At 40.0% G+C, this 18,326-nt stretch overlaps 1 protein-coding gene across 1 annotated transcript in view; it reads left to right on the top strand.

The window, feature by feature from the left end:
- EDC4 (enhancer of mRNA decapping 4) overlaps positions 1-18,326 on the top strand; it is a 203,121-nt gene that overhangs the window by 143,760 nt on the left and 41,035 nt on the right. The window contains exons 20-23 of the mRNA XM_075837480.1: positions 4,454-4,490; positions 4,602-4,779; positions 7,136-7,291; positions 11,200-11,315. Coding sequence (XP_075693595.1) covers positions 4,454-4,490; positions 4,602-4,779; positions 7,136-7,291; positions 11,200-11,315 — 487 coding nt within the window. The remainder of the gene's footprint in view (positions 1-4,453; positions 4,491-4,601; positions 4,780-7,135; positions 7,292-11,199; positions 11,316-18,326) is intronic.

Genomic DNA, 18,326 nt, shown 5'->3' with positions numbered 1-18,326 from the left:
ATGCAAGGTGCATACGACAGAGGCGGGCCCAGCAGTAAGGGTTAAAGCGAGGGCAGAATGGTCTCGTGTATAGCAACATTTATGACTGAGGGTAATAAATCAGATGAGGCCATAACTAAAGCAATTTTTGAAGAATACTTATTCACCGTGAAATCAGTATACCCTGCCATTTGGCAATTTCCAGCGCCAAACATCAGTAAGACCTAGGGCTGAACACTATGGGTTTTGGTGTTTTGAAGCCAGTGTCCACCCGTGAGGTCCATAGAAGTGTCAGGCACTGCATTAAAGTCCCCCATACATATGAGACTTGTTGGAAATGAGGCCAATTATTTAGAAACCGGCTCAAGAATGCAATCAAAATTCCGAATTGACCAAAGTGGTCACGAACCAAGGTTCCCAGTAGAGACCTGGTCAGCCTCCAGCGGTAAAGATTTAGTGACTAGTATAGATATTCCCCTTGAGTAATAAAAATAGCATGGAAACCTCTAGAAATCCACAAGTACACCCAGATCCTTGACAATGCATGCTGTTATTTAGCCTATGATCCGCGAGTACACCCATATCCTTCTCTACAAGTTACTCTCCCAGTTTTATACCCTCTAATGTATTAGTACCGAGATGCAGCATAACTTTACATTTATTCATATTGAATTAAGTTTGCCAAGTGGATAACCAGACACTAAATGTGTCTGTTGTCTTGCAATTTATAAAATCTTCCATAGGCTGTACTTGACCACATAGCTTGGTTTCATTGCAAAAATGGAAACGGTGCTATTATTCCCATCTTTTATATAATTTATAATTAAGTTGAATAATAGTGGTCCCAGCAGAGAACCTTGGGGTATTCCACTTATATCCGGTGACCATTTATCACATCACTCATTGACTACAACTCTATGAATATGGTCCTTGAGACTTTTTTCTGAATCCATATTGAAAACTATATTTTCAAACCCAATAGACCTTAATTTATGCATTCGCCGTCTTTGGGGGACCGTGTCAAATGCTTTTGCAACGTTTAAAAATAAGCAATTGTGCTGTACATTTGGCGATTGGCTGACAGTTCTACTGATAAGATGACTAGTTGCCAATTCGTTTGTACAAGCAGAATATGTACCACTACTCAGCTAAAATCTTAGGTTTCGTTAAAGGTGTTCGCCCTTCAGGGACATTAATGGCATAGCCTCACGTATGCCATAAATGTCTGATAGATGCAGGTCGCAGAGGGGCTCTAGAACGGGGCTGCATAAAGCCAGTTCTACTTCTCTGTTTTGAGGCTGAAGCGTCTGATTTCCAACCATGAATTATGGAAACAGCGTAGCTCGCTAAGCTACGCTGTTTTTGTAACTTCCATAGTAGTGAATGATCGACTACGCTATTGATTCCGTCAAAAACAACGGAACCCTGTCACAACGGTGATCAACTAAAACCATTAGCACAGTTTCCGTCACCATTGAGATAAATGGTGATGCAAACGGAAGCTAAGATTTGAGTTTGCCTTTCCGACGGAACACCTCAACAGAAAGACAACCCTGATGTGAACAGGCCCTTCACGCCATTGCTGTATCGAAGGGGTTCCGTATACCTCCATTTCTATGGAATGAGTAGTTTAGCTGCTTTTATAAGTTTAGTAATTAGACCGTGTTTGGTCAGTTTGATTCCCGAGGACGGCGCCCAGCGGAGAATTGTTTCAGGATTAAGAGATACATCTTCACCACATATTATACTTATCTCTCTTGACTGCCTCCCAAAACAGCTTAATCCTCGGGCAAGGCAACTTAATGTGGGACAGTGATTCAGGTGCGGTCGAGCAGAGATTTGAGTCACACAACTTTATTTTGTGTAAGAATACAGATGTCCTATACCAACGCGTGAGTAATTTAAATAAACTCGCTTGGACCCGCACACATTTGGAGAAACCATGTGAATTAAAATAGTTTTACTCTTCAAATCAGTGAATTGTCTGTTAGGTTCCCATTCCCCCAATTCGGTTTTGAGCTAGAGCCATAAAATGGCAGGAGTGAATAGATATTGGGGGTGTAAGGAGTTGCTTTACCCAGTTAAATCCCTGGCGCCCACTTAGGGACTTATGCACATTTTTGCATAGCTTGTTTTTCAAACAGAGCTCTAGAAGGTTTTTGCGTCAAGTACACGCGTATCGTGCCGGTATGTGACGAAAAAGCCTTCTAGAGGTCTGTCTGAAAAACAAGTAGTGTAAAAAATATTAGGCTAACATTATCTTTTTCAGATAATGTGTAGATGTTTAGGTTAGACTACAGGGAGCTAAGAACACCTACAAAGATGTCCTCTTCTATTAAAACAGGAACACCTTAATTGAGATGGCAAAACCAGAACAAAAGCTAGAAGAAAAGAATGCCCAAAATAATCTTTACTAAATATAATAATTTATTGTTATATAAAAGATATAGGCAAGTACAAATAGACCGTTAAAAATGGAGGGAATAGAGGGATCCCAAAAATATGGCCAACCATTACAAGGCAGAAAGCTGGATCCAAAAAGGCCACCATGCCATACACAAACTTGTGTGTTCAATTTATGTCTTTTACTAGGCAACTGTTTCTAATTTGCCTACCACGCCAACACCATGTCTAGGGGTGAGGGTTACTTTCCATATACATTTATGTACATGTCTCCTCATTAAACCTTCTTTTTATTTTTAACAGCCACTGTTTTGGGCTGTTAGGGTCAATTCACACAGAGATTTTTGACGCGGAAAACGTGCCCAAATATGGCCGAAAATCCTCTAATTGATTTCAATGGGAGGCGGAGGCGGTTTTTTCCCGCTAGTGGAAAAACTGTCTCACGGGAAAAAGAAGCGACCTGCCCTATCTTCAGGCATTTACGTGTCTGACCAGTCATTGACATCAATGGGAGGTAGAGAAAGCATATTTCACTGCGTCTTTGCCCATCGACACTCAATGGCCGCGGGCGAAAAACGCGGTAAACGGCGTGCAGACAAATCAAAATCTGCCTCAAAATTCAAAACGGAAAATGGTACCAATAGAAACTACAGCCCATCCAGCAAAAAACAAGTCCTAAGGGTATGTTCACACAGTGTTTTCGGCCGGAAAATCGGAAGCAGAACGCCTCCAAACATCTGCCCGTTGATTTCAATGGGAGAACTGCGTTCTGTTCCGATGGGCCGTTTTGTTTTATGTGGCCGTTTTGAAAAAAAGCAGCGTAAAAAACGGCCACGAAAAAGTGCAGGACACTTCTTGGGACGTTTTTGGAGCTGTTTTTCATTGACTCTATATAAAACCGCTCCAAAAACGGCGGTAAAAAACGCCGCGAAAATCGCGAGTGGCTTAAAAAAACTTCTGAAAATCAGGAGCTGTTTTCCAATGAAGGGCTTTGTCAACCTAAAATAAAAAAGCTATGGCTCTTAGAACATTGTGACACAAAAATTAATGATTAAAAAAATAAATAAAATTAAGTTTATAAATTTTACCTCCACTTTGCTTTAATTCCTGTGAAACGCATAAAAGGTTAAACTTTCTAAATACTGTCTTGAATACTTTGAGGGTTACTATTTTTAAAATGTGGTGATTTATTGGGGGTTTCTAATGTATAGATCCCTTTTAAAGCCACTTTAGAACTGAACTGGTCCCTAAAACATAGGTTTTGGAAAATTTCCTTAAAAATGTGAGAAATTGCTGCTAAAGTTAAAGGGGTTTTCCACCTTCTGGCAACTGATGATCTCTTCACCGGATAGGTCTGTGGGGGTCCGCCACCTGGGCCCCGCACATATCAGCTGGTCCGCTGCCTCCGTGAACCTGACGTACATGCTGGAAGCAGTTGTCTCCGGCCACAGAATACCGGCCGAGCTATAGTACTACAGCTCTGCTCCTGTTCAAGTGAATAGGAGTGGACCTGCAGTTCAGCAGCATGGCCACTATGCTATGTACGGAGCCAACTGCTTCCGGTCTCCATACATAGCATTATGTGCCATAACATACGGTGCCCGCAGGCCACCAGAGCGGCTTATAGGTGCTGGGTCTGGGTTTTTCGACCCGCACCGATCTACTGATGACTCATCCGGTGGATAGGTCATCAGTTGTCAGAAGGTGGAAAACCCCTTTAACATCCTAGAAAAATAAAATGATCAAAAAATGATACCAACATAAAGTAGACACATGGGATATGTGAACTATTAACTATTTTGTGTGGTATTACTATCTTACAAGCACATACATTTACATTTTTAAAAATAAGCTAATTTTCTAAAAATGTTTTTGGTGTTTTTGACAAATTAAATACTGAATGTATCGACCAAAAATTACCACTTCCATACAGAACAATGTCACAAGAAAACAATCTTTTTGATATGTAAAATCATTCCAGTGTTAACACAACAAGTGACTTCAAATGTGAAAAATTAAGCTGTGTTCTTAAGAGGTAAAATACTTTTTATTTTTATTTTTTTATATACAGAGACCTACCATTGTCGCCAAAAATACCTGAAGCCCAAGTAAGTATCTGAAACCAAAAGGAAATAACAATTGTTGAATATATCGGAAGCCACGTTACTGGCAATATAAAAATTCGACATTTTATTGCAATTTTTTGTTCTACTTTTCAGACAAACTTTGAACATGGTGAACTGATGTCTCTTCTGTACATTCAGCAAAGAGAACTTTCAGAACTTCGTGAAAATCAGATAGAGCTTATGCAGAGACTCACTGATCATTTGGATGCAGCTCAAAGTTCTATCATGGCCCATGTGGAACGTGTGAGTGATACTCAACAGCAACAAGAACGTATCCTTTATTTACATAGTTAAATATGTTACACACATTGGCAAACCTTAAAATAGCTTTGGTACCCTACAATTTAGTTTAGAAAATGTTTAAAGGCTACGTAAACCTTTGATGGGTGTTTTTTTGTATAAAACAAACATGTTTTTATTATGTTGTTTCCAATTTTATAACATCAAGAACAAAGAAGTCAATGTTTCGTAATACCTCTCATAACGTTTTGGTGTTAAAGCGTAAAAGAGAATATATATACGTTTCAGTATCAGTGAAGGGGCTAAGCTGGAACATACAGGAGATTTTGCCCAACTAAGCAATTATCAAGATTTGCGTAATCATGGGGCACTAAATCAATGATAGATAAAATTTAAAAAAAAGAGCCTTGGAATAGGGGAACAAGGTGGGGGGAGGGGTGAGGGAGGGAATTATAAGGAGGACATGTGTATCGTCGTTTGTTCATTGTAGAGTATTTAGTAAAGGAGGATTATATGTAATCGGTGTGTCACCTGTCAATTGACATTCTAGATACCAAGTTGTTGAGCTAAAACAATCAATGAGTTTTAGGCCCTGTTCACACAGTTTTTTGCAGGCAGAAAATTCTGCGTCAAAATTCAGTTTGGAATTTTGAGGCAGATTTTGCCGTTTGTCGTGTTTTTCGCTCACGCCCATTGGGCATGTCGCTTCCTTTTCCCGCGAGCGTTTTTTTCCGCTCGCAGGAAAAAAACGCCTCCACCTCCCATTGAAATCAATGGGAGGCATTTTCGGTGCATTTTCTGACGCGGTTTCCGCATCAAACATGTAAAAAAACTCTGTGTGAACAGGGCGGATTCTCTTAGTAGAGTGTCTATTTTTTTTTAGGAAACCCATTTGAGCCAGGGTAGTAATCAGTCCAAGCATAGTCTGAAGACAATTGGCTAAAATTTTTGCCAGTAATTTATAATCTTGATTTAAAAGGGAAATGGGGTGGTAAGAGGAGAGGGAGGTTGGGTCCCGGTCGGGCTTAAGAAAGAGTATAGGCCTAGACTCATGAAAGTTAGGGAGACTAATCTCTCCCTTATATATATGCCTATAGAGTCCTTGTCAATGTAGGAACAATATCGGGCAATAAAAGTCTGTAATATTCTGCAGAAAAACAGTCTGGACCTGGAGTTTTATTGTTGGGTAAACTAGAAATGGCAGAGGTGACGTCCCCTTCTATGATATCATGATCTAATAACTCTACAATCTTCTGATAGTTTAGGTTAGATAAAAATGATCTGGTCTCTTCTGAATCCTAGGATGTTGTCTAATTTTTGAAATAGTCTATGAATTCACGTCGGATAAGGTCCAAGATATCAGATCGAGAGCGAAGATCCACCAATGTTACAATAGTATGGTTTGAACGTTTAGGTCTGTGTACTTTTGCTAGTAGTGAACCAATACGATTGCCCCATCTAAAATATTTATTGCGAATCACATCAATGCCACATCGGACCTGTCCTTGTACATAAGGCTCTAGTAAAGATTTGGCCTCCATATAAGCAGTTTTAGAGTCTGGGGTGTGGGTTTCCACAAATGATCTGGTGTAACTTTGCCTTTATTAAAAAATTGTTGGACTTTTAATGAGATACAGCTGCTCTGTATTCTCTATACAGAGCAGCTGTATCTTTAGTTATGACATGAATCCATTAGAGCTGCGGACCTGACGTGTTCAGTGTCAGCGGGTCCTGCATGGCTCTGACACAGGATCCACCTGTAATCTATAACATCTAAGTTATGAACAGGATTTAGCGCTACATACAGCTGCTCTGTATACAGGATGCAGAGCAGCTGTATCTCTAAAAAAGTAAAACAAAGTTTTAATAAAGACTAATCAAAAAGTTACACCATACACACTGACCTGTTTATTTTTTATTTTTAAAAAATGCCCATCAAAGGTTTACATAGCCTTTAAAAGGTTAACTCCACCAATATTGTACAATGAAGTTTATTGAAACTGCTTTGAGCAACTACTCCTACTTTTTCCCCATTGTTGTAGCTATTGCTCTATTTAACATTTAGAACTGTAATGATGTATAAGGTTTCTGGAAATTTAAATTGTTAAAGTGTTTTTCCCAAACATTTGTAGTCTGATATGTAGTCTAAGGTTGGCCATACATTTTAGATCGCTGTCGGCTGAACGATCGTGCATGCGTTCTCAGAGAGAAAGCCGCTGCCGAACTCGTCTAATAAACAACCAATGGATTGGGCAGGTTGAAATTCAATATGCCTGACATTTCTCTCGCCCCCAACGACTGATTTCGGAGGGTTTGGCTGACATACATCTAATGTGTATGGCCATTGTAAGCTTTTGAAGTAAAAACCTTAACTGCATGTTCTACAGAGAGGAGATTAGATAGAATCCTTAGTGATGGACAACAGAGAAATGGGCAACTACAAGAGTACCTTTCACAGCAGCTTTCTCATTCTCTTTCTGGTTCACTCTGCAATAGACTCGATAAAACAATTCGAGAAGAGTTTAAGAAGTCGATTCCTCAGTGTAAGTAAAATAGTTTGTGCTTTTCTCTTTTTTTAACTTTATTCCATCTTAAAGAAGATTTAATAAATCGTAAAAAAAAAAAAAAATGAAGTATATAGTATATATTGCCCTGTTTATATACAAATTATCTGTAACGTGGTCAGTTGATTGTATGTCTGATTGATTGTCCATAAAAACGATTTTTCAGCATCATGCCATAATGAAAACCCGTTTTACACCATACACAGTACATATTTTGGCTTGACGTATGCCTGAAAAATACTAAAACATGACTTATCACTTTTTCAAAGTCGTGGGGTCACATTGAAAACCCACAGGATTAACCCACAGAATCGCTGTCTCCTTTTTAGACTGGCACTTAAGGCACCAAGAACACCGTACAAACCAGTTAAATGTGGAGCAATCTGTTTCTCACGCAGCTACAGAAAACAACAAACCGTATGAAAGACAATCTTAGGCCGTCTGGCTACTAACTACACCTAAAAATATGAACTGAAAAAGGCTGTGCCCACTGCGCAGCATCTCAAACAAAAACCGGACCGTTGCTTTACTCCCAGCATCTTTGTCCCTGGAGCAGAGAGCCTTCAGCTTGTGAACTCTCTGCCCTTTTAAAGTTCACCTCCGCTTTGCAGGTATACATGAACCCCTTAACGACATGCTACGTACATGTACGTGGCAGCCGGCAAGGGGAAGTATGGAGCAGGCTCAAAGGCCGAGCATAATACAATGTATAATACAGCCGACACCTCACTGCAGTAGACGGAATCAAAGTTCACTTTGATTCCGCCCGTTTAACCACTGAGATGCCATGGTCCTTAGCAATTGCTGCATCTAAGCCGTTAGAAAGAGGAGGGCAACCTCCTCCGACAGTCCATCAGCCCCGCCCGTGACGCGATCACGGGGTGAAGATGGTTGTCATGGCAGCTAGCCTGGGGGCCTAATGAAGGCCCCAAGGTCTGCCATCTTTGTGCTCCTATTAATTATCCCGTTGTGGACTTAGAGTGCGATTTCTAGTTAGTAGAAAGATAAATTGCAGATTCGGAATCTGCATCTTTTAAGCTATTTACGGATTACTTTTGTCTACAGGGGACTTCAGCGGTTACAGATTCCCTTTTAGCAGAGAAACGCAGTTTTCTTGCTACAAAAACTTCGTGACTGCATCTTAAAATGTATAAGAAAACAATGGGCAAAATAGACACACCCTAAATCACTTATCCTCTAGTCTTGTCGCAACGTGTACATGCGCATAAAATTACATACACATTCCAGCTTACTGTAAGCAACGCATGCGCATTGTTTATATACCTGTAGTAGGCCAAACTAAAAAAGGTCATGCAGGAAAATGACAAATAACCAGACTTTATTCCATAATAAATGAGCAATACAGGACAGGCGACGTTTGCAAGACTAAGGGCCTGCTCACGTCAGCGTCGCTCTTCCGTTCATTGGTTTCGTTAGGCCTTTCCGTCGGAGGAACCTATAAACGGAAAAGGCAAACAAACCATAGCTTCCATTTGCATTACCATTAATTACAATGGTAATGCTTCCGTTGCAAATGGTTTCCGTTCTGTAAGTTTTCAGGGTTTTTTTCGCAGAAACTATAGCGTAGTCGACTACAGAAGAAAACGGAAGCATTACCGTTGAAAAAATGGTAAGAAATTACCTTTAAAGCCTAAAATAGCTGCTTCCCTAAGGGGACTGTATCATATATTTAATTTTGTTTTGATTTATTAGAATTAAGTATGTAAATGATAATCTGTGTGTTCTTTTTTATTTTATTTTTTTTTTATTTTTTTTACATTGTAGAGATTTAGTTTTTTATTTGTAACTCCTTCCCAGTGGCGGTCATATTGGAAACACACACTTCCTTCCTGTCATTTCTATGTAGTTAGTACAGCTTTGTGTGTGCATGTTTTATGGCAGCTGAAATGAATGGGAATCGGTGGACAGAAATCGAGTATAATTTTACAGTCTCTAGGAAGTAATAGCGTACAGCTCTTTCCGCAGTGCTCAGGGGAGATGCATAGAGCGCAATATCTGTGTGTATAGTGTTACTATCCTAATTTATCTACGCTTCAGACCTGTCAAATTGCTTACCCTCTAATGACAATGAGATTATTCTCCTTATCCTGTGCTATATAGAACAGCAAAGCTGACTAATGAGCTGCAGAGAACAGGAAATATCCTTTTGGATAGTTCCCTACGAAGAAGAAAAAAATAAAAATCTCTCTCTCCAGATTGTGTAACATCAAATGCAGTATTAAATAATGTAGTGTTCTGACAACGCATTACCTTTTTAAAGGGGTTTCTACCAATCTCCTGGTTGGAAGACACAGAGGCAGTTTGTGGAGCAAATTTTCTGTTGTGTGGCATGATAGCCTTTGAGAGCGGTGGCGTGTGTGGTCAATGGAACAACTGTAGATGAACGTCTGGCTCGTAGCCCACTGTCGTGCAAACTCCTACTGATGGTTTGTGCGACACTGGTTGCTGCCCTGGGCTTGGCATGTGACGTCCATTTTTACTTGCAGCACAGAATCGAACACTATGCGCCATTCTTCCAATCAGAAGATCCCTTCCTCCAGAGATTCGCCTCCGCGCAGCTCTTGCGGACATTCCCATTTGTTGTTCTCCCAACCCCCGGGAAAGGCAAAGTTGAACAGTGCTGACATCTCAGCCTAGGTGCGTAGTGATCTGCGATTCTATCCCTCTCAGTTTGCGACAAGTGGTGATAACTGTCACGTCGACGAACAAGAGGCATCGCACAATCATCCCACACCACTTGATCTGATTTTTTGAGGTTTTTGTGTCCATAAAAAAACCTTTGCTTTCAATCTGGCTATTATGCTTCTCCCACATGGCACAGATTGGTTTTCGGTGCTTGAAAAATTGATCATTTGCAGATCTCGGCGACACCTGCTACTTTCTTGATTCGCATAACCTTACGGCTTACCTTTCTTGTTGTTGCAATTTCAATGTTGAGGAGTGTATATATCCATATTATCTTAATAACGCAGTTTTGACTCTAAGCCCTTGTTCGGTTTCCCAGAAATGAATGGTGCAACAGCAACTGTTCGGAGGAGACGCTATGTTCATTTTTTTTCCTGGACTTGGATATAAATTAAAAAATTGCTATAACAGACTTGGTGACTTTTGAAACACATTATCGGCTGCAATTTAGCTTTCTTTATATTCAAACACAGATGCCCTCTAGATCATGTATTGTTTAATTATTGGATTGACTGTCCTTAAAAACCATAAAAGTATTGCACTGTATATCTAAGTGGTATTTTTGTTTCCACTTATTTTGTGATTTCATGGTGTTTATTATTGACATTTACTCACATAGTATCTACTATTTAATAATAGTATTATTATAATTATGTATCAACATTGTTTATTATACCCATGCAGAAGATTCCTAGAAAGGCAGTTTATTCTATTCTATGATATTACAAGTTTCTTTGGGGTATTGAATCAACTTATGCATTTTATTTTTTTATTATTCCGTGGGACTGCCGCAATTCTTTGTATTCTAGCCTCAGTAACTGCCTGTTACTCATATAGGAAAACCTTGAAAAAATCCTTAATAAATCAACTGATGTTTCACCTCCCACAATATAGGTTTAATCCACAGCAAAATATGAAATAAATCTGGAATAGAATAGCACATTCTTCTTTTTTTTTTTTTTTTTTTTTTTTTTTTTTTCTTTAAATCCATAGAATGCACATAAATCCCTGCAGTTTCTTTTCATTTTTTTTTTATTTTTTTATGTAAATGAGCTTTTCTAAAAACTTGCAGAAATCTGATGTTCCTTCTATGTATTTTGGATAATTGTTGTTTTGCTTATTGATTTTTATATAGAATTATGCAATTGGAGTAAATTTATGATGTATTATTTGTTTGAAAGGTATCAGTAAGAGTCTGGATCCAGTCACTGGGCAGCTTAGCAGCACAATTGGAGCAAAGCTGACTTCTATTGAGGGATCCCTAAAGGAAAGCATTGCCAAGATGGTTAAATCCAAGGTAATTTGGCATTTTGCCATAGGTGTTGCAATGGCTTTTGTCAGATAAGGCAAAATGTCAGTAGTTTTATCGTCATTCCTCATTCCACAGATAACTGAAATTCATACTTTTGACAGAAGTAAGTATACTCAGGGCTGCAAAGACTTTTCTATGGTTCCACTGGTGTAGCAACTTGTCTCTCTTTGTGCTTATTTTAATGTTCCACTTGGTTAAGGAGACAAATAATAGTTAACCCCTTCTTGACCACCCCACTGGTCCTTGTGCCTGCAGCCCGTTAATCTACGTGTGCTCCTAACCGAGCACACAAGCGCTCCCCGAAGCCCAGCATCTCCCAGTACAGGCTGCTACTAGCAGCCTTCGTACTGGGGGAAAACATTGGGTTGGATCATAGCGGGGATCTGAACCAAAATGCGGCAGTCAATAGCGACTGCCGCATTTAAGTTGTTACAACAATATCAGCAGCCTGCTACACGATTGCGGGGGCCTATTGTTGCTATGGCAACCGGAAGCCTAACAAAGGCTTCCGGTCTGCCATCTATGGAAGGCGACTAGGTCCAGTGTGAAACTGACAGGTATAATACCCTGCAATACATAAGTATTTAAGGGTATTATAACAACGATCCAACAATTGTATCTTCAAGTCAATAGTGGGACTAAAAAAAAAAAAGAAGTTAAGAAAAGTTCCAAAAAAATTGATATTCTGACAAAAAAAAAAGACATTTGTACATTTCCCCTCTACTTTGCTTTAATTCCTGTGCAACACCTAAATGGTTAAGCAACTTTCTAAATGCTGTTTTGAAAACTTTGAGGGGTGCAGTTTTTAAAATTGGGTGACCGTTTCTAATATATAAGGCTCTCAAAGCCACTTCTAAACTGAACTGGTACCTGTAAAAATAGGTTTTGGAAATTTTCTTAAATGTGAGAAATTGCTGCTAAAGTCCTAAGCCTTGTAACGTCCTAGAAAAAAAAAGGATGTTCAAAAAACGATGCCAACATAAAGTAGACCTATGGGAAATGTTAATTCGTAACTATTTTCTGTGGTATTGCTATCTGTTTTACAAGCAGATACATTTACATTTTGAAAATGCTAATTTTTGCTAATTTTCTCTAAAATTTGGCGTTTTTCACAAACAAATACTGAACTTATTGATCAAATTTTTCCACTAACATAAAGTACAGTATGTCACGAAAAAAAAGCCTCAAAATCGCTTGGATAGGTAAAAGCATTCCCAAGTTATTACCACATATAGTGACATGTCAGATTTGAAAAAATTGGCTGCGTCCACAAGGCCAAAACAGGCTCAGTCCTGAAAGGGTTAAGTAAAATGTTGTACCTAGGTTGTGAGACCCTGAAATCACCATGGTACGGCTGGTGAGGCCCCAGTAGAAAAATATTGCAATTCCCTGATTTAGTGTTTTTAATGTAGCTGCACTTGTGTTGTACCTCTGTCATGCATGTTGCAATTGGAGTTCAAAAGGGGAGTTTTTGCTTTCTTTTTTTTTTCCCCACACACAAGTAAAAAAAAAAGAAGAATGAACAAAAAATTGGGGAAAAGGTGCTTTTTCAACGTATGAGAGCATGTCAGATTTTTCATAGTGTGAATTACAAAGGGGAAAACCTTTTTCTAACGCATATCAAACAAGTTCACACAGGTCCTGTTTTCCTACTGTTCAGTCCTACCGCTACCTTTTGGCTACTTCCTTTTAAGATCTGTTTTCCTACTGTAAATTACACTAAAGACAATTTTGGGTTTACAAATACGCCTTTTCAATGCGGTCAAAACGGGGCCTTATACCGATGAATAAGCCTTTTTACGGCACGTTGGAATAAAGGTGCTCGGCTGTCTCATGACAACTGGGCTCCTGCTCTAGCGGCTGTGATCGGAGTTCACTCCGATTGCAGCAGTTCAATCCCTTAGATGCCGTGGTCAATAGCGACCACAGTATTGAAGTAGTTCACAAAGGGAGGGGGCTCCCTCTGTCACCTATCGATGGATCGTGAATGCAATTGCGAGCGGTTGATGGGTTGCCAGAGCAGCAGAAGGCCTAGTAAAAGGCCCAAGGCCTGTCATAGCTATATATGCCTATTAAGCTGCGCTAAAGGCATGGCCTAATAGATTGCCTGTCAGTTTTACACTGATAGACAATAATGCTTTGGTATATTAAGTATACCAAAGTATTATATAAGTGATCAAAAGATCACCTAGTTAAGTCCCCTAGTGGGACTAAAAAATGTCAAAAAAACAACTTACACGTGTATGGCAGCGCCGTGATCGTAACAACCCAAATAAAGTTTATACATTTAAATTCCAAGCTGAGAACTCAAACCTCCTGGAAGTCTATCACAAACTGGTGTTGCGATGGTATTATACTCCCCTTCAAATATCCAAGATATTTCCCGGGGCTGGCTCTGGTTGCTGGAGGGGGTGTGGAGGGGTGGGGACCCTATACCACATATTTTGGGAATGCTCCATTATCGCTCCAGTGTGGGTTTTAGTGTTCAATCTTGCTTCTAGATTGTTGGGGGTTCAGCTGACACCAAGCGCAGATCTAGCCCTTCTGTCCCTAAATATGGGCATAATTTCACCGGAAGATAGAGCCATGGTTTGCCATATATGTCTATCAGTTAAATTATTGGTGGCCAAAAACTGGAAGTCAGTTTCGGTCCCGTCCTTGAGGGAGATTATAGAAAAGGTCTCATCCCATTGTGTATATGAAAGATTATTTGCACTCCGTCAGAACAGAATGATTAGGTTTAAAGCTCAGTGGCAAAGGTGGACTGACATGTTTCCAGGTTGAGGCAGATGAAGATAAATGGGGGCTTCCACACTGACTACAGTGACTATAATTGGTGAGGTGGTTAATATTGGTGGAGCACAATAAAGGATATAAGAATGTTTTACGAAAACTTTCCTTGTTTCCCTATCCCTTCCCTTCCCATCTTCCCTTCCAAGATGATGTTTTCAGTTTGCCTACCTCAGTTGTACTGGATGGTATTATTTTGTTCTTTGATCATCTTCTTGATGGTACAGTTTGTATGCATATGTACAACAATGTTTTTCTGTGTTTAAAACCAATAAAAATCAATGTTGAAAAAAAAAAATTCCAAGCTGAATGCTGTAAAAAAAAAAAATAGGGGAAAAAAAGAGAATTGCTGGGGGGTTTTTTCATTCCCTTTTCCCAAATTTTTTTTAAATAAAAGTTAATCAAAAAGTCCAATGTATTCAATGGTACCAATGAAAACTACACCTCATACTTCAAAAAACAGGTCCTCATATGGCTACATAGATACAGTGAAGGAAATAAGTATTTGATCCCTTGCTGATTTTGTAAGTTTGCCCACTGTAAAAGACATGAACAGTCTAGAATTTTTAGGCTAGGTTAATTTTACTAGTGAGAGATAGATTATATAAAAAAAAAAAAAAAAAAAAGAAAATCACTTAGTCAAAATTATATATATTTATTTGCATGGTGCACAGAGAAATAAGTATTTGATCCCCTACCAACCATTAAGAGTTCAGCCTCCTCCAGACCAGTTACATGCTCCAAATCAACTTGGTGCCTGCATTAAAGACAGCTGTCTTAAATGGTCACCTGTATAAAAGACTCCTGTCCACAGACTCAATTAATCAGTCTGACTCTAACCTCTACAACATGGGCAAGACCAAAGAGCTTTCTAAGGATGTCAGGGACGAGATCATAGACCTGCACAAGGCTGGAATGGGCTACAAAACCATAAGTAAGACGCTGGGTGAGAAGGAGACAACTGTTGTTGCAATAGTAAGAAAATGGAAGACATACAAAATGACTGTCAATCGACATCGATCTGGGGCTCCATGCAAAATCTCACCTCGTGGAGTATCCTTGATCCTGAGGAAGGTGAGAGCTCAGCCGAAAACTACACGGGGGGGACTTGTTAATGATCTCAAGGCAGCTGGGACCACAGTCACCAAGAAAACCATTGGTAACACATTACGCCGTAATGGATTCAAATCCTGCAGTGCCCGCAAGGTCTCCCTGCTCAAGAAGGCACATGTACAGGCCCATCTGAAGTTTGCAAATGAACATCTGGATGATTCTGAGAGTGATTGGGAGAAGGTGCTGTGGTCAGATGAGACTAAAATTGAGCTCTTTGGCATTAACTCTACTCGCCGTGTTTGGAGGAAGAGAAATGCTGCCTATGACCCAAAGACCACCGTCCCCACTGTCAAGCATGGAGGTGGAAACATTATGTTTTGGGGGTGTTTCTCTGCTAAGGGCACAGGACTACTTCACCGCATCAATGGGAGAATGGATGGAGCCATGTACCGTCAAATCCTGAGTGACAACCTCCTTCCCTCCACCAGGACATTAAAAATTGCTCGTGGCTGGGTCTTCCAGCACGACAATGACCCAAAACATACAGCCAAGGCAACAAAGGAGTGGCTCAAAAAGAAGCACATTAAGGTCATGGAGTGGCCTAGCCAGTCTCCAGACCTTAATCCGATCGAAAACTTATGGAGGGAGATGAAGATCCGAGTTGCCAAGCGACAGCCTCGAAATCGTAATGATTTACAGATGATCTGCAAAGAGGAGTGGGCCAAAATTCCATCTAACATGTGTGCAAACCTCATCATCAACTACACAAAACGTCTGACTGCTGTGCTTGCCAACAAGGGTTTTGCCACCAAGTATTAAGTCTTGTTTGCCAAAGGGATCAAATACTTATTTCTCTGTGCACAATGCAAATAAATATATATAATTTTGACAATGTGACTTTCTTTTTCTTTTTTTTATATATAATCTAGCTCTCACTGGTAAAATTAACCTAGCCTAAAAATTCTAGACTGTTCATGTCTTTGACAGTGGTCAAACTTATAAAATCAGCAAGGGATCAAATACTTATTTCCTTCACTGTATATGGCATATGTCTTTTTTTTAGAAAGCGTTTTCAGTGTGCAAAAGTAGTAAAACAAAAAAATCCTATATAAAATTTTTTCTTCGTATTGACTCATAATATAAAGGTAACATGTTATTTACGCTATACGGTGAACAGCGTTCATTTGAAACACAAAAAAATATTATAATTGTTGGGGTTTTTACTCATTCTCCCCCCCCCCCCCCAATTTTTTTTTTTTTTTATAAAAGCTCATCTATAAACTATATGTACCTCAGTGCTGCCATTAAAAAGTACAAGTGTTCATGCAAAATTTTGCAGGTGCTCTGTAAAGTAATCAACACAGAGAAGGATAATGTAATACTACAGGGGGATTTGGGGAAGATAGAGGCGTGTGTGGAGAAATGGCAAATTAAGTTTAAGGTGGATAAATGTAAAGTTATTCTCTTGGGCAGAGGAAACCATTTCCACAGTTATGCACTAAATGGTAAAACTGCTACGGCAAAAGATTTTGGGATATTTGTGGATAGTACATTTACGTCTAGCAACTAGTGCCAGGCAGCTGCTGCCAAGGCCAGTAAAATCGTGGGATGAATCAAGAGAGGCATAGATGCTCATGACAAGGACATAGTAATGCCTCTAAAAAAAAAAAACATTAGTCACACCACATATGGAATATTGTTTACATTTTTGGGGTAACTGTGGGTAAGCAGGACATGGCTGGACTAGAACGGGTGCACAGAAGCGTGACCAAGGTAAATTAGGGAATGGGTGGATTGCTGTACCAAGAAGGTTTTACAAAACTTGGGGCTATTCAGTTTAGAAAAAAGACGGCTTAGGGGCAATCTAATTACAACGTACAAATATATAACTGGACAATACAGAGATCTTTGTAATTTTTTTACACCTAGGCCAGTAACCAGGACAAGGGGGCATCCTCTACGTCTAGAGGAGAAAAGGTTTAACACAGTCACAGATGGGGGATTCTTTACAGTGAGAGCAGTGAGACTATGGATATCTCTGCCACAAGATGTTGTGGTTGATTCATTGAGCAAGTTCAAGAAGGACCTTGATGCCTTTCCTGAAAAATATAATATTACAAGTTATGAGTACTAGATTCTAGAGATGGAATGTTGATCTAGGGATTTAGGCCTCATGCACACAAACTTATTTTTGTCCTCGCGTAAATACGGGTCCTTGGTCACACGTATTCGACCCGTATTGCACCAGTATTTACGGACCCGTGCCCGTAAATACGGGTCCGGTGTCACCAGTATTCCACCCGTATTTACGGGCACTTTTTTGATGCAAAATTGCACTGCAATAATCGGCAGACCTTCTCCCTATCAGTGCAGGATAGAGAGAAGGGACAGCCCTTTCCGTACTAAAAGTAAAAGAAATTCATACTTACCCGGCCGTTGTCTTGGTGACACGTCCCTCTTTCGACATCCAGCCCAACCTCCCTGGATGACGCGGCAGTCCATGTGACCGCTACAGCCTGTAATTGGCTGCAGCAGTCACATGGGATGTAACGTCATCCCAGGAGGCCGGACTGGAGGAAGAAGCAGGGAGTTCTGGGTAAGTATGAACGTCCTTTTTTTTTTTTTTTTACAGCTTTATCTATATTGTGATCGGTAGCCACTGTCCAGGGTGCTGAAAGAGTTACTGCCGATCGTTTAACTCTTTCAGCACCCTGGACAGTGACTATCCCCTGACGTCGCCTAGCAACGCTCCCGTAATTACGGGTGCACACACGTAGTCACCCGTAATTACGGGAGCCCCATAGACTTCTATGGGCCTGCCCGTGCCGTAATTACGGCCTAAAATAGGACATGTTCTATATTTTTCAACGGCCCGGGCACCTTCCCGTAAGCATACGGGGAGGTACCCGTGGGCAATAGAAATCTATGGGCCCGTGATTACGGGCGTTTTTACGTTCATGTGCATGGGGCCTTATTCTCATTTCCATATTTGGTGTCGGGGAGGAATTTTTCCTATAATGAGGAAATTGGCATCAACCTCATGGGGATTTTTCCTTCCTCTGGATTAACAAGGTAGGATTATAGGTTGGACTTGATCGACCTATGTCTTTTTTTTTCAACCGTATTAACTATGTTAAGATAGGACACCTCTTG

Source organism: Rhinoderma darwinii, chromosome 9 (genome assembly GCF_050947455.1).
Source record: "Rhinoderma darwinii isolate aRhiDar2 chromosome 9, aRhiDar2.hap1, whole genome shotgun sequence".
Classification (NCBI taxonomy): domain Eukaryota; kingdom Metazoa; phylum Chordata; class Amphibia; order Anura; family Rhinodermatidae; genus Rhinoderma; species Rhinoderma darwinii.
The sequence above is the reverse complement of the archived record's forward strand: the minus strand, read 5'-3'. Positions and strand labels throughout refer to the sequence as shown.